General features: G+C 42.8%; 1 protein-coding gene across 5 annotated transcripts in view; it reads right to left on the reverse strand.

The window, feature by feature from the left end:
- Nucleotides 1-8,832: 8,832 nt before the first annotated feature.
- The window catches only part of mfn2 (mitofusin 2), a 33,164-nt gene continuing 29,261 nt past the window's right edge, over nt 8,833-12,735 (reverse strand). For 2 of the 5 annotated variants that reach the window (XM_005465606.4, XM_005465604.3), the window contains 3 exons: nt 12,524-12,720; nt 12,304-12,438; nt 8,835-10,815 (listed from right to left, as the gene is read on the reverse strand). In XM_005465606.4, the coding sequence (XP_005465663.1) occupies nt 10,746-10,815; nt 12,304-12,438; nt 12,524-12,720 (402 nt within the window). In that variant the 3' untranslated portion in view covers nt 8,835-10,745. Of the gene's footprint in view, nt 10,816-12,303; nt 12,439-12,523; nt 12,721-12,735 lie in introns of all 5 variants that reach the window. The other 3 variants (XM_003459822.5, XM_005465605.4, XM_019356270.2) reach the window with 3 other exon arrangements.

Raw genomic sequence — 12,735 nt, forward strand, 5'->3', positions numbered from 1 at the left:
ATTATTATTATTATTATTATTATATTATTTTTCGGCAAATGAATCGGCCTTTTGAGGGCTAAACATGCTCGAAACTCATGAAATTTTGCACACGCGTCAGGTCTGGTGAAATTTACGTATTTTAATGTCCGTAGACATGTCAGGGAAAATTGGCTCAGTACGCCACCTAGAAAAATGAGAAACGCGAGCCCCCGAGATGGTATGACCTACATGTATAAAACTCGGAACACATATCTAACGTCGGAGACGCACAAAAAGTCTATTATGGCCATGTCCTAAACCCAACAGGAAGTCCGCCATTTGGAAGTGAAGGTGACATTTTGGCTCTAATTTTGCCATTTCCATGCCTCGAACTTTGCGAACTCCTCATTGGAATTTCATCGTACAAGCTTCATATTTGGTCAGTGTCAACTACACACTGGGCCATGTTAAATTGCGGAGCTTTTGAGTTTTCGGGATACGGTGAGGCCGTGGCGCCACGGCGAATTTCGATGACTCACCATGAAAATCTTATTGCCTCTCGTTCTGTCATACATTGTCCGACCTTGACCAAAGTGGACACATATGATAAGGCTCCACCCCTGAACATATTCAACTGCCATATTTGACATCAGGGACAGCGCCACCTAGTGGGAACAGGAAATGTCATGTTTTACACTTTGGGGTACAGTATTGTAATGGGTGACATCTGCAGCCTCAAATTTCTCCAGGAAAGCCTTAAGGAGTTGGTCTTGGTTACAGAGAAAACTGTGAGTTTTCGCTGAAGGGTGTGACCCCAGCAGCATGGCGAACATTGAGGTCTCGCCATGAAGAAACAAATTAGTGTAACTCAATGAAATCCAATGTGATCAGTACCAGATTTTACAGGGATGATGTCAGACCCGCCCTGAACAGATTAATATGCCCATTGTCAGGAATACGTAGAGCGCCACCTAGTGGCACCAGGAAATGTCATGTCTTTCATTTTGTTGTACTGATTTTCACAGGTTCATCGTGGCCACCTCAAAAGTGGTGAATATCACCATCAGTCCCTCTTGATGCTTCAGTGAGAAAATTGTGACTATAAACTGAACGGCACACCCTGGTGGCAACGCAGTTCACCATGAAAGATGAAGTGGCTTTTGAGGGGCTTGAAAAGTTTAAAAAGTCTTGAAATTTGGCGCACCCCTCTAATGTGATGAGGGATTTCTTTTTATATGTTCATTTCCTTGAACAGCGCAAAATGGCTCCACAGCGCCCCTACAAAATTTCAAAAACAACAGCCCCTGCTCTGTGTTTTATGTATGAGTTTGAAACCTGGCAAGCTTATTGGAGATATCAAGATGTACAAAAAAGTCTCTTGGAGCAATATCCCAAATCCAACAGGAAGTCAGCCATTTTAAAATTAATGTGTAAGTTTGGCGACATTTTCCCCTCTTTTCAGGCCTCATACTTTGACGAACTCCTCCAAGGGATTTCATTAGATTTACGCGATCTCCTGTGTGTGGACTCTAAAGATCTTTGTGATGTTAAATCGCGAAGCTTTTTACGTTCAGGAAACGGGGTGGTCATGGCGGCACGTGGAGTTTCAATCCCTCGCCAAAAGCAGTAACCTGCTGTCGCTCAAAAACACAATGTCCAATCTATCCCAAAGGTCGCAGGCGTGATGAGACTCGAGCTTGGAAATGTTTGTTATGCCATTTGTCAGTAATGGTTAGAGCGCCACCTAGTGGGACGACTATAATAATGATTGAATGAGATGAATCGTTAGCTGGTGGTTCTAGGCATGAATTCCATCAATGTGACATCAGATCGGAAGCGCTGGTTTTAGGTGTTGGGCTTGGCTCGACGTGCTGGGGTGCGAGGGCCCTCATATCGCTGCTTGCAGCTTTAATTAGGGCCCGAGCACCGAGAGTGCGAAGGCCCTATTGTATCTGCTCTGTTTCTTCTTATTATTATTATTATTATTATTATTATTATTATTATTATTATTATTATTATTATTATTATTATTATTATTATTTCGGCAAATGAATCGGCCTTTTGAGGGCCTAAACATGCTCGAAAACTCATGAAATTTTGCACACGCGTCAGGTCTGGTGAAAATTTACGTATTTTAATGTCCGTAGACATGTTCAGGGAAAATTGGCTCAGTAGCGCCACCTAGAAAAATGAGAAACGCGAGCCCCCGAGATGGGTATGACCTACATGTATAAAACTCGGAACACATATCTAACCTTCGGAGACGCACATAAAAGTCTATTATGGCCATGTCCTAAACCCAACAGGAAGTCCGCCATTTGGAAGTGAACGTGACATTTTGGCTCTAATTTTGCCATTTCCATGCCTCGAACTTTTGCGAACTCCTCATTGGAATTTCATCGTACAAGCTTCATATTTGGTCAGTGTCAACTACACACCTGGGCCATGTTAAATTGCGGAGCTTTTGAGTTTTCGGGTTACTGTGAGGCCGTGGCGCCACGGCGAATTTCGATGACTCGCCATGAAAATCTTATTGCCTCTCGTTCTGTCATACATTGTCCGACCTTGACCAAAGTGGACACATATGATAAGGCTCCACCCCTGAACATATTTCAACTGCCATATTTGACACCAGGGACAGCGCCACCTAGTGGGAACAGGAAATGTCATGTTTTACACTTTGGGGTACAGTATTGTAATGGGTGACATCTGCAGCCTCAAATTTCTCCAGGAAAGCCTTAAGGAGTTGGTCTTGGGTTACAGAGAAAACTGTGAGTTTTCGCTGAAGGGTGTGACCCCAGCAGCATGGCGAACATTGAGGTCTCGCCATGAAGAAACAAATTAGTGTAACTCAATGAAATCCAATGTGATCAGTACCAGATTTTACAGGGATGATGTCAGACCCGCCCTGAACAGATTGATATGCCCATTGTCAGGAATACGTAGAGCGCCACCTAGTGGCACCAGGAAATGTCATGTCTTTCATTTTGTTGTACTGATTTTCACAGGTTCATCGTGGCCACCTCAAAAGCGGTGAATATCACCATCAGTCCCTCTTGATGCTTCAGTGAGAAAATTGTGACTATAAACTGAACGGCGCACCCTGGTGGCAACGCAGTTCACCATGAAAGATGAAGTGGCTTTTGAGGGGCTTGAAAAGTTTAAAAAGTCTTGAAATTTGGCGCACACCTCTAATGTGATGAGGGATTTCTTTTTATATGTTCATTTTCCTTGAATAGCGCAAAATGGCTCCACAGCGCCCCCTACAAAATTTCAAAACAACAGCCCCTGCTCTGTGTTTTATATATGAGTCTGAAACCTGGCAAGCTTATTGGAGATATCAAGATGTACAAAAAAGTCTCTTGGAGCAATATCCCAAATCCAACAGGAAGTCAGCCATTTTAAAATTAATGTGTAATTTTGGCGACATTTTCCCCTCTTTTCAGGCCTCATACTTTGACGAACTCCTCCAAGGGATTTCATTAGATTTACGCGATCTCCTGTGTGTGGAATCTAAAGACCTTTGTGATGTTAAATTGCGAAGCTTTTTACGTTCAGGGAAACGGGGTGGTCATGGCGGCACGTGGAGTTTCAATCACTCGCCAAAAAGCAGTAACCTGCTGTCGCTCAAAAACACAATGTCCAATCTCTCCCAAAGGTCGCAGGCGTGATGAGACTCGAGCTCGGAAATGTTTGTTATGCCATTTGTCAGTAATGGTTAGAGCGCCACCTAGTGGGACGACTATAATAATGGTTGAATGAGATGAAATTTTAGCTGGTGGTTAAATGCATGAATTCCATCAATGTGACATCAGATCGGAAGCGCTGGTTTTAGGTGTTGGGCTTGGCTCGACGCGCCGGGGGTGCGAGGGCCCTCATATCGCTGCTTGCAGCTTTAATTATTATTATTATTATTCAGGCAAAAGAAGGGCCTTTTTGAGGGCTTTAACATGCTCGAAAACTCTTGGAATTTTGCACACATGCCAGGTCTGGTGAAAAATTTTGTATTTTAATGGTTTTACATATGAGCACTGGGAAATGGCTCTGTAGCGCCACCTATGCCTTGTTAAATGCAGCCCTACGAACACATCGTTTGAGCTACATGTATGAAATTTGGCACACATGTGTATCATGCCAAGACGAACAAAAAAGTCAGTGGGACCATTGACGCAAACCCAACAGGAAGTCCGCCATTTGGAAGTGAAGGTGACATTTTGGCTCTAATTTTGCCATTTCCACGCCTCGAACTTTTGCGAACTCCTCATTGGAATTTCATCGGACAAGCTTCATATTTGGTCAGTGTCAACTACACACCTGGGCCATGTTAAATTGCGGAGCTTTTGAGTTTTCGGGATACGGTGAGGCCGTGGCGCCACGGCGAATTTCGATGACTCGCCATGAAAATCTTATTGCCTCTCGTTCTGTCATACATTGTCCGACCTTGACCAAAGTGGACACATATGATAAGGCTCCACCCCTGAACATATTTCAACTGCCATATTTGACATCAGGGACAGCGCCACCTAGTGGGAACAGGAAATGTCATGTTTTACACTTTGGGGTACAGTATTGTAATGGGTGACATCTGCAGCCTCAAATTTCTCCAGGAAAGCCTTAAGGAGTTGGTCTTGGGTTACAGAGAAAACTGTGAGTTTTCGCTGAAGGGTGTGACCCCAGCAGCATGGCGAACATTGAGGTCTCGCCATGAAGAAACAAATTAGTGTAACTCAATGAAATCCAATGTGATCAGTACCAGATTTTACAGGGATGATGTCAGACCCGCCCTGAACAGATTGATATGCCCATTGTCAGGAATACGTAGAGCGCCACCTAGTGGCACCAGGAAATGTCATGTCTTTCATTTTGTTGTACTGATTTTCACAGGTTCATCGTGGCCACCTCAAAAGCGGTGAATATCACCATCAGTCCCTCTTGATGCTTCAGTGAGAAAATTGTGACTATAAACTGAACGGCGCACCCTGGTGGCAACGCAGTTCACCATGAAAGATGAAGTGGCTTTTGAGGGGCTTGAAAAGTTTAAAAAGTCTTGAAATTTGGCGCACACCTCTAATGTGATGAGGGATTTCTTTTTATATGTTCATTTTCCTTGAACAGCGCAAAATGGCTCCACAGTGCCCCCTACAAAATTTCAAAACAACAGCCCCTGCTCTGTGTTTTATGTATGAGTTTGAAACCTGGCAAGCTTATTGGAGATATCAAGATGTACAAAAAAGTCTCTTGGAGCAATATCCCAAATCCAACAGGAAGTCAGCCATTTTAAAATTAAGGTGTAAATTTGGCGACATTTTCCCCTCTTTTCAGGCCTCATACTTTGACGAACTCCTCCAAGGGATTTCATTAGATTTACGCGATCTCCTGTGTGTGGAATCTAAAGACCTTTGTGATGTTAAATTGCGAAGCTTTTTACGTTCAGGGAAACGGGGTGGTCATGGCGGCACGTGGAGTTTCAATCACTCGCCAAAAAGCAGTAACCTGCTGTCACTCAAAAACACAATGTCCAATCTCTCCCAAAGGTCGCAGGCGTGATGAGACTCGAGCTCGGAAATGTTTGTTATGCCATTTGTCAGTAATGGTTAGAGCGCCACCTAGTGGGACGACTATAATAATGGTTGAATGAGATGAAATTTTAGCTGGTGGTTAAATGCATGAATTCCATCAACGTGACATCAGATCGGAAGCGCTGGTTTTAGGTGTTGGGCTTGGCTCGACCCGCCGGGGGTGCGAGGGCCCTCATATCGCTGCTTGCAGCTTTAATTAGGGCCCGAGCACTGAGAGTGCGAAGGCCCTATTGTATCTGCTCTGTTTATTATTATTATTATTATTATTATTATTATTATTATTATTATTTTTTACCGAAATGAATTGCCTTTTTGAGGGCTTTAACATGCTCAAAAACTCATGAAATTTTGCACACATGCCAGGTCTGGTGAAAAATTTTGTATTTTAATGGTTTTACATATGAGCACTGGGAAATGGCTCTGTAGCGCCACCTATGCCTTGTTAAATGCAGCCCTACGAACACATCGTTTGAGCTACATGTATGAAATTTGGCACACATGTGTATCATGCCAAGACGAACAAAAAAGTCAGCGGGACCATTGACGCAAACCCAACAGGAAGTCCGCCATTTGGAAGTGAAGGTGACATTTTGGCTCTAATTTTGCCATTTCCATGCCTCGAACTTTTGCGAACTCCTCATTGGAATTTCATCGTGCAAGCTTCATATTTGGTCAGTGTCAACTACACACCTGGGCCATGTTAAATTGCGGAGCTTTTGAGTTTTCGGGATACGGTGAGGCCGTGGCGCCACGGCGAATTTCGATGACTCGCCATGAAAATCTTATTGCCTCTCGTTCTGTCATACATTGTCCGACCTTGACCAAAGTGGACACATATGATAAGGCTCCACCCCTGAACATATTTCAACTGCCATATTTGACATCAGGGACAGCGCCACCTCGTGGGAACAGGAAATGTCATGTTTTACACTTTGGGGTACAGTATTGTAATGGGTGACATCTGCAGCCTCCAATTTCTCCAGGAAAGCCTTAAGGAGTTGGTCTTGGGTTACAGAGAAAACTGTGAGTTTTCGCTGAAGGGTGTGACCCCAGCAGCATGGCGAACATTGAGGTCTCGCCATGAAGAAACAAATTAGTATAAGTCAATGAAATCTAGTCTGATCAGTACCAGACTTTACAGGGATGATGTCAGACCCGCCCTGAACAGAATGATGTGCCCATTGTCAGGACTACGTAGAGCGCAACCTAGTGGCACCAGGAAATGCCATGGCTTTCATTTTCTTCTACTGATTTTCACAGGTTCATCGTGGCCACCTCAAAAGCGGTGAATATCACCATCAGTCCCTCATGATGCTTCAGTGAGAAAATTGTGAGTTTAAACTGAACGGCGCACCCTGGTGGCAACGCGGTTCACCATGAAAGATGAAGTGGCTTTTGAGGGGCTTGGAAAGTTTAAAATGTCTTGAAATTTGGCGCACACCTCCAATGTGATGAGTGCTATCTTGTTATGTCATCATTTTCTTTGAATAGCGCAAAATGGCTCCACAGCGCCCCCTACAATATTTCAAAACAACAGCCCCTGCTCTGTGTTTTATGTATGAGTCTGAAACCTGGTAAGCTTATGGAAGATATCAAGAAGTACAAAAAAGTCTCTTGGAGCAATATCCCAAATCCAACAGGAAGTCAGCCATATTGAAATTAATGTGTAATTTTGGCGACATTTCCCCTTCTTTTGAGGTAACTTTCTTTGACGAACTCCTCCAAGGGATTTCATCAGATTTACACGATCTCCAGTGCGTGGAATCCAAAGACCTTTGTGATGTTAAATTGCGAAGCTTTTTACGTTCAGGGAAATGGGGTGGTCGTGTCGGCACGTGGAGTTTCAATCACTCGCCAAAAAGCAGTAATCTGCTGTCACTCAAAAATACAATGTCCAATCTCTCCCAAAGGTCGCAAGCGTGATGAGACTCGAGCTCGGAAATGTTTGTTATACCATTTGTCAGTAATGGTTAGAGCGCCACCTAGTGGGATGACTATAATCATGATTGAATGAGATGAAATGTTAGCTGGTGGTTAAATGCAAGAATTCCATCAATGTGACATCAGATCGGAAGCGCTGGTTTTAGGTGTTGGGCTTGGCTCGACGTGCTGGGGTGCGAGGGCCCTCATATCGCTGCTTGCAGCTTTAATCTTCAATTGTTTTTGGGATCTCCATGTTCAAACATGGGTCCAATACATACATCTTGAAAACTATTTGATATATGCATCCATTTTTCCCTCTCATCTGGGGCTGGGTCGCAGGGGCAGCAACCTAAGCAGAGAAGCCTCCCTCTCCCTAGCAACCTCTTCCAGCCTGTCCAGGGAAACACCAAGGCATTCCCAGGCCAGCCGAGAGACATATTCCCTCCAGCATGTTCTGGGTCTGCCCCGACACCTCATCCTGATGGAGATTTGATAATTGATACTGTATATGAAGTTATAAATTCACAGTACTCAATATTTATCTTCAAACTGGAGATGGTTGAGCAGGAAATGTTTTTAAAAATTGGCTAATTTCTGGAATGACCCATGTACAACCTCTCATCTAGGGCCAATTTAAAATAAGCAGTTAACCTCACATGCATGAAGCTGTTTGTATGCAGGCAAAGGGAGAACATACTAGCTGCACACATAAGAACAACCATAACCCCAGGATCCTGCTACTGTGCCACCATAGTGCTTCCTGTACAAATTTGTACAAATTTAAAACAGTTAAAAAAAATTACTTACTGCCTGATACTGCCTATATGGAATAGATCTTTTCCTCCCTCATGATGCATTCTATTCTCATACTCGAAGTTTGGTGTTTAGTTTCTCTGATCGATAGTTGTGCTGACGAAGAAACAACAGCGTTTCCTTTTACTGAAGTGGACCTGTCCACCGAGTCTGCACCAGTGCAGTTGCATTTCTGGACATTTTAATATGACCGTCTGTCAACCCATATTTTGCTTTTTGTTACAGACTGTTTAAAAAAACAAAACAAAAAAACACAATGGTACATTAGTTTTCGGTTTAGTATGTTCCAGCCTGACTTAACCTTTATGAAACTTGCACATTTTTTTTGGCTCATTTGGTATCAAGTCGAGACCCGAATTCAGAAACTTTAACTTAGGCTTAACTGAAGCAACCATAAGAAAAACGAATGTAGCACAGATGTTGGAAGAACTACAGAGACATCTGTCTGCAGCCAACGAGCCCTGTGGCCTTCAGACTGGTTTTACATTCCATGTTTGGACACCAGTCTAGAATACTTCTTAGATCTTTAATACTCTAAAAAAATAATTTTATTAACTTTATAGTTGATCATTTCTCTTTATTTAATTTTACACATACATACACATTTTAATAGGGCAAGAAATTACACTAGTTGCATGTAAAGGCTGCATGCAGGTACTGTCAATGTCCCAAAGGCAGAAAACTGTTCTGTTGGTGTACAATAGATTTACGGTAAATCAAAAGAAAGAAGAAACAGAGCAAATGGATGAAAAGCATGTGTTTGCCCTAAAAAAACAAACAAAAAAACAACAAAAAAAACAGGGTTATTACAGCAGCATCATTTGGCAACACAAACAGTCTGTATACAACCGTAGACAATTAAGTCACATCTACTGTGATGTTTCTTCTTTGTCACTGCTTCCAGTTCCAGTTCTGCTCACACTTCTGAAAGCACAACATTTAGTGGAAGTGAAAAATGCTACTCCACACATACTGCACAGTGCTAAACTTTCAATTTGTCTTTGTTAAAGGAAGAGCCAAGCACCAAACACAAAGATGTTGTGATGTGTGTGAGAAGCTGGGACTAGAAATCAGCTCAAGAAGCTCTAATAAATAAAAATATAATAAAGTTACATGTTCTTTACTTTAGTGCCTGCCCCCCCCCCAAAAAAAACCCCACACACACTTTGTCTAAGCTCAACTGTGTGGCTCTAGTCTTTTTACTGCAATTCTGCTAAATGGTGCAGGTTAAGTGTTTCTAAATGTTCTTCTAATCAGAGAGGAAATCAGAACGCAAACCAACAGTGAATGTTTGCTCTTAACAAGTACTCTGTGAGTATCCAAAACCTGCTGTATCTTATTATTCACTGCTACAGCTTAACAAGGGCCCAACTCTGCAGCTGTTCTCTGTCACTTTACGAGTCGGAGCAACAATGACCAGCTGATTTAAAGAGACTGAAAAAAATAAATAAATAATAACAAAGTGTTCTGACAGATCAAGACATGGACCGGACTTCTGGGGGGCAGTGTCCACTAATGTCTGGAGCTAGAAGTCTGACCCCAGATCCTTTAAGGTAAGACTGAGCTTGCTCCGATTAGACTCTGGAGGCTGGGTCAACATCCCTTTGTCTTTCCTCAGACGTTCGTTGTTATGGTGGAAACGCCGTCTCACTCGAGTGTGTGTAGTTTATCTGTAACAATGTTTAAGCAGGTGGGACATATCAAAGTAAAGCCTTACATCTGCAAGAGCAAGAGTGGCTTAGTCCGACAACGTGGAGGTTGGACTCTGCATATGGAATTCACAAGAAAAATAATAAAAGGTCATATAAAATCTCTTATTATTTAACTGCAAAGCAGAATTTCTGATCTTTTTAGTCATTCGGATGTGTGGTGACTTATCAGTAGCAATAATAAAGGAAATGCACATCAAATGGTACACATAAGCTGATAATGCACAGAACAGGAGCCAGAACTCAGAACCAAGAGTGTAATGGAATATCATGGAGAATCATCGTTACTACCACATACTACACACACATTTTCCCACTCACTGGTGGAGTGTGTTACTTCTGTATTTCTCCAGTGTTCACATGTATACACAAAATCACATCTATACAGGCAGAAAGTGTCAGGTTAAGAAGAGTTCCATTAAAGGACAGTGTGACAGAGTTTTTGCCAGAAGGTGGTGCAAGTCACTGATCAGTGCTGATGAGCCATCAACAGACAGCCAGTTGATGTTCATTTGCACATTACCACAACTGAACATGAACAAGCTCAACAGACTGATCCAGACATCATGTCTACACAACTACATGACAACTAATTAGCAGCTCCTTCAACTTATTTCAGATATCCAAACCACGCCTTCTGTTAAAAGTAATGTTAGTAATTTTCTCAGTGACTTCGAATACACCTGTGAGGAACCATTAACAGATGTACTAAACATTGCTCCGGTGCCACTCTATCCCTCTGAGGATGTTCTACCTGGTTTTACTTGCTGTGATGAAGATACTGCTGAGTGAACATGTTGAGCTCACTGTCCAGCCAGCCCGCTTTATTCCTGAAAAAGCACACAGACACAAACACACGTTAAAAAAAAAAAAAAAAAAAAAAACACAAAACAAAAAAAATTGACAATTATGCAACAAGTTGCATGTTTAAAAGAGACACCTACAAACAGCATGTGTGTGATAAGAAATATAGTTACCCTGAGATCATGCTTGAACATGGCACAGTGCAAAAAACACTCTGGCCCTGCTGTGAATGGCTGCACAACTCAGTTTGGAACCTGGCACAGCCTGGTGATGTTGGTGGACTTTAAGCTTCCAGTTTATGTGCTGCTTTTTCTTTTTGGACCAGAAACATGTTTTCTTTCACTCTCTGCAGTTGTGTTATCAGTGTTTTTGCTAAAAACTGGGGGCTGTCTGGGCTTACTGTTGTCAGACGTTTTATTCACATGCTGCTGTTAATTACGTTTCTGTTGTAGGTCTCTTTTCAGTCACAAATGTGGGCAAAACTCTCGCATGTACATCATCATATAAAAGCAAAGAATTTGTGTCCATTTATAATTGAATTACTTGATGAATGACACCAGCCCTACAAATTTATTTAGTGTGAAGTCACTCTTCCTCAAGTACAGCTAGTTGATACAGCTTCATGCATCCATGCTTGAACAGAACACATGGACATGTAAGAGCGAGATAAAAGAGACAGCACAATGTTGTTCATGATAAATTGGATTTGCCTTACCATAAGTTCATGTTGCACCTCTACATATAAGAAAATGTGTTGCTGCGTGCACACTGGTTCAGGCCCAGACTTTTGTTTGTTTGCAGAGACACTATCATTTCATCCCCAACCCCCACCCCATCGGAGCCTGGTTCCTGAACTCACCCCAAATGGTGAGCAGTGACCGAAGTATAAAAACACAGGCTCAGCCTTAGAGATGTGAGGAATACAGTCGCTATTCCTCCACATCAAAAGGAGCCAGTGGAGGTGGCTCAGGAATCTGATTAAGATGGATCCTAGGAAAAGTGGTTCTGGGCACTTCCTACCAGAAGGAGACTGTGGGGTGGACCCAGGAAATATTGAAGCATGCATCACCAGTTTCACGGGGCTAATGCACAGAGGCAAACAACTGTTCCCATTCACATTCACACCTATGGCCATTTCCGAATCATAAATTAGTCTAATGTGCCTGTCTTTAAACTGTGGTAGCAAGCCCAGATACTGAAGAGAAGCCACTTAGGCACAGGGAGGACATGCAAACACCACATAGAAAGACCCCAGCTTGTCACCAGGTTGGAACCCAGAACTCTTTGAAATAGTGTGTCACCTGTAACCTGTGAACAAAATGTTTAATAATGCCTAGTGTTTTACATGTTGTAACCGTTAGTTTGCGCTTTCCACCACTGCAATTTCATTTTAACTGGAAATATGTTTATAGTTAGTACTTTGCTCCTCATCACTCCACCCAAGTCTCTAGACTGTAAAGAGAGACATACAGCATGCATGAGCAAAGAGCCACAGTTGAGGTTAGCATTTTTACCGTAGCAGCTTAGCCTTGCTCTGGAGGCTGTCCAGCAGCTCAATCTTGCTGTTCATGTCAGTGATGCCATCTTCAAGATTTTGACGGGTGATGTCTACCTGCTGGCAGAGCTGAGCAAACACCCCAGCCAATTCCCTGTCAACCACACAGAGCATTAGAAAGGCTCGGCAACATACTTGGCATTCTCTCCTGTAACATTAGTCTAATTATGTGTGCTCACTGCTGGACTTGGTGGCTGCAGTTGGATCCAGTGTAACTGACAATGAGCTGTAGCTTCTCACTGGCGTAATCCACAAACTGCCTCTTAAAGGCTCTTTCTTTGGCCTTGGTGGTCCAGGTGAGCCGCTCATAGATGTAGAGGAGCCCATAAAGGCCCAGTGACAGAGCGATGAGACGCCAGCCCACTGCTTTCCAGATCTACACAAAATGAAA

The sequence above is a fragment of the Oreochromis niloticus genome, linkage group LG20 (genome assembly GCF_001858045.2).
Source record: "Oreochromis niloticus isolate F11D_XX linkage group LG20, O_niloticus_UMD_NMBU, whole genome shotgun sequence".
In the NCBI taxonomy this organism is placed as follows: Eukaryota; Metazoa; Chordata; class Actinopteri; order Cichliformes; family Cichlidae; genus Oreochromis; species Oreochromis niloticus.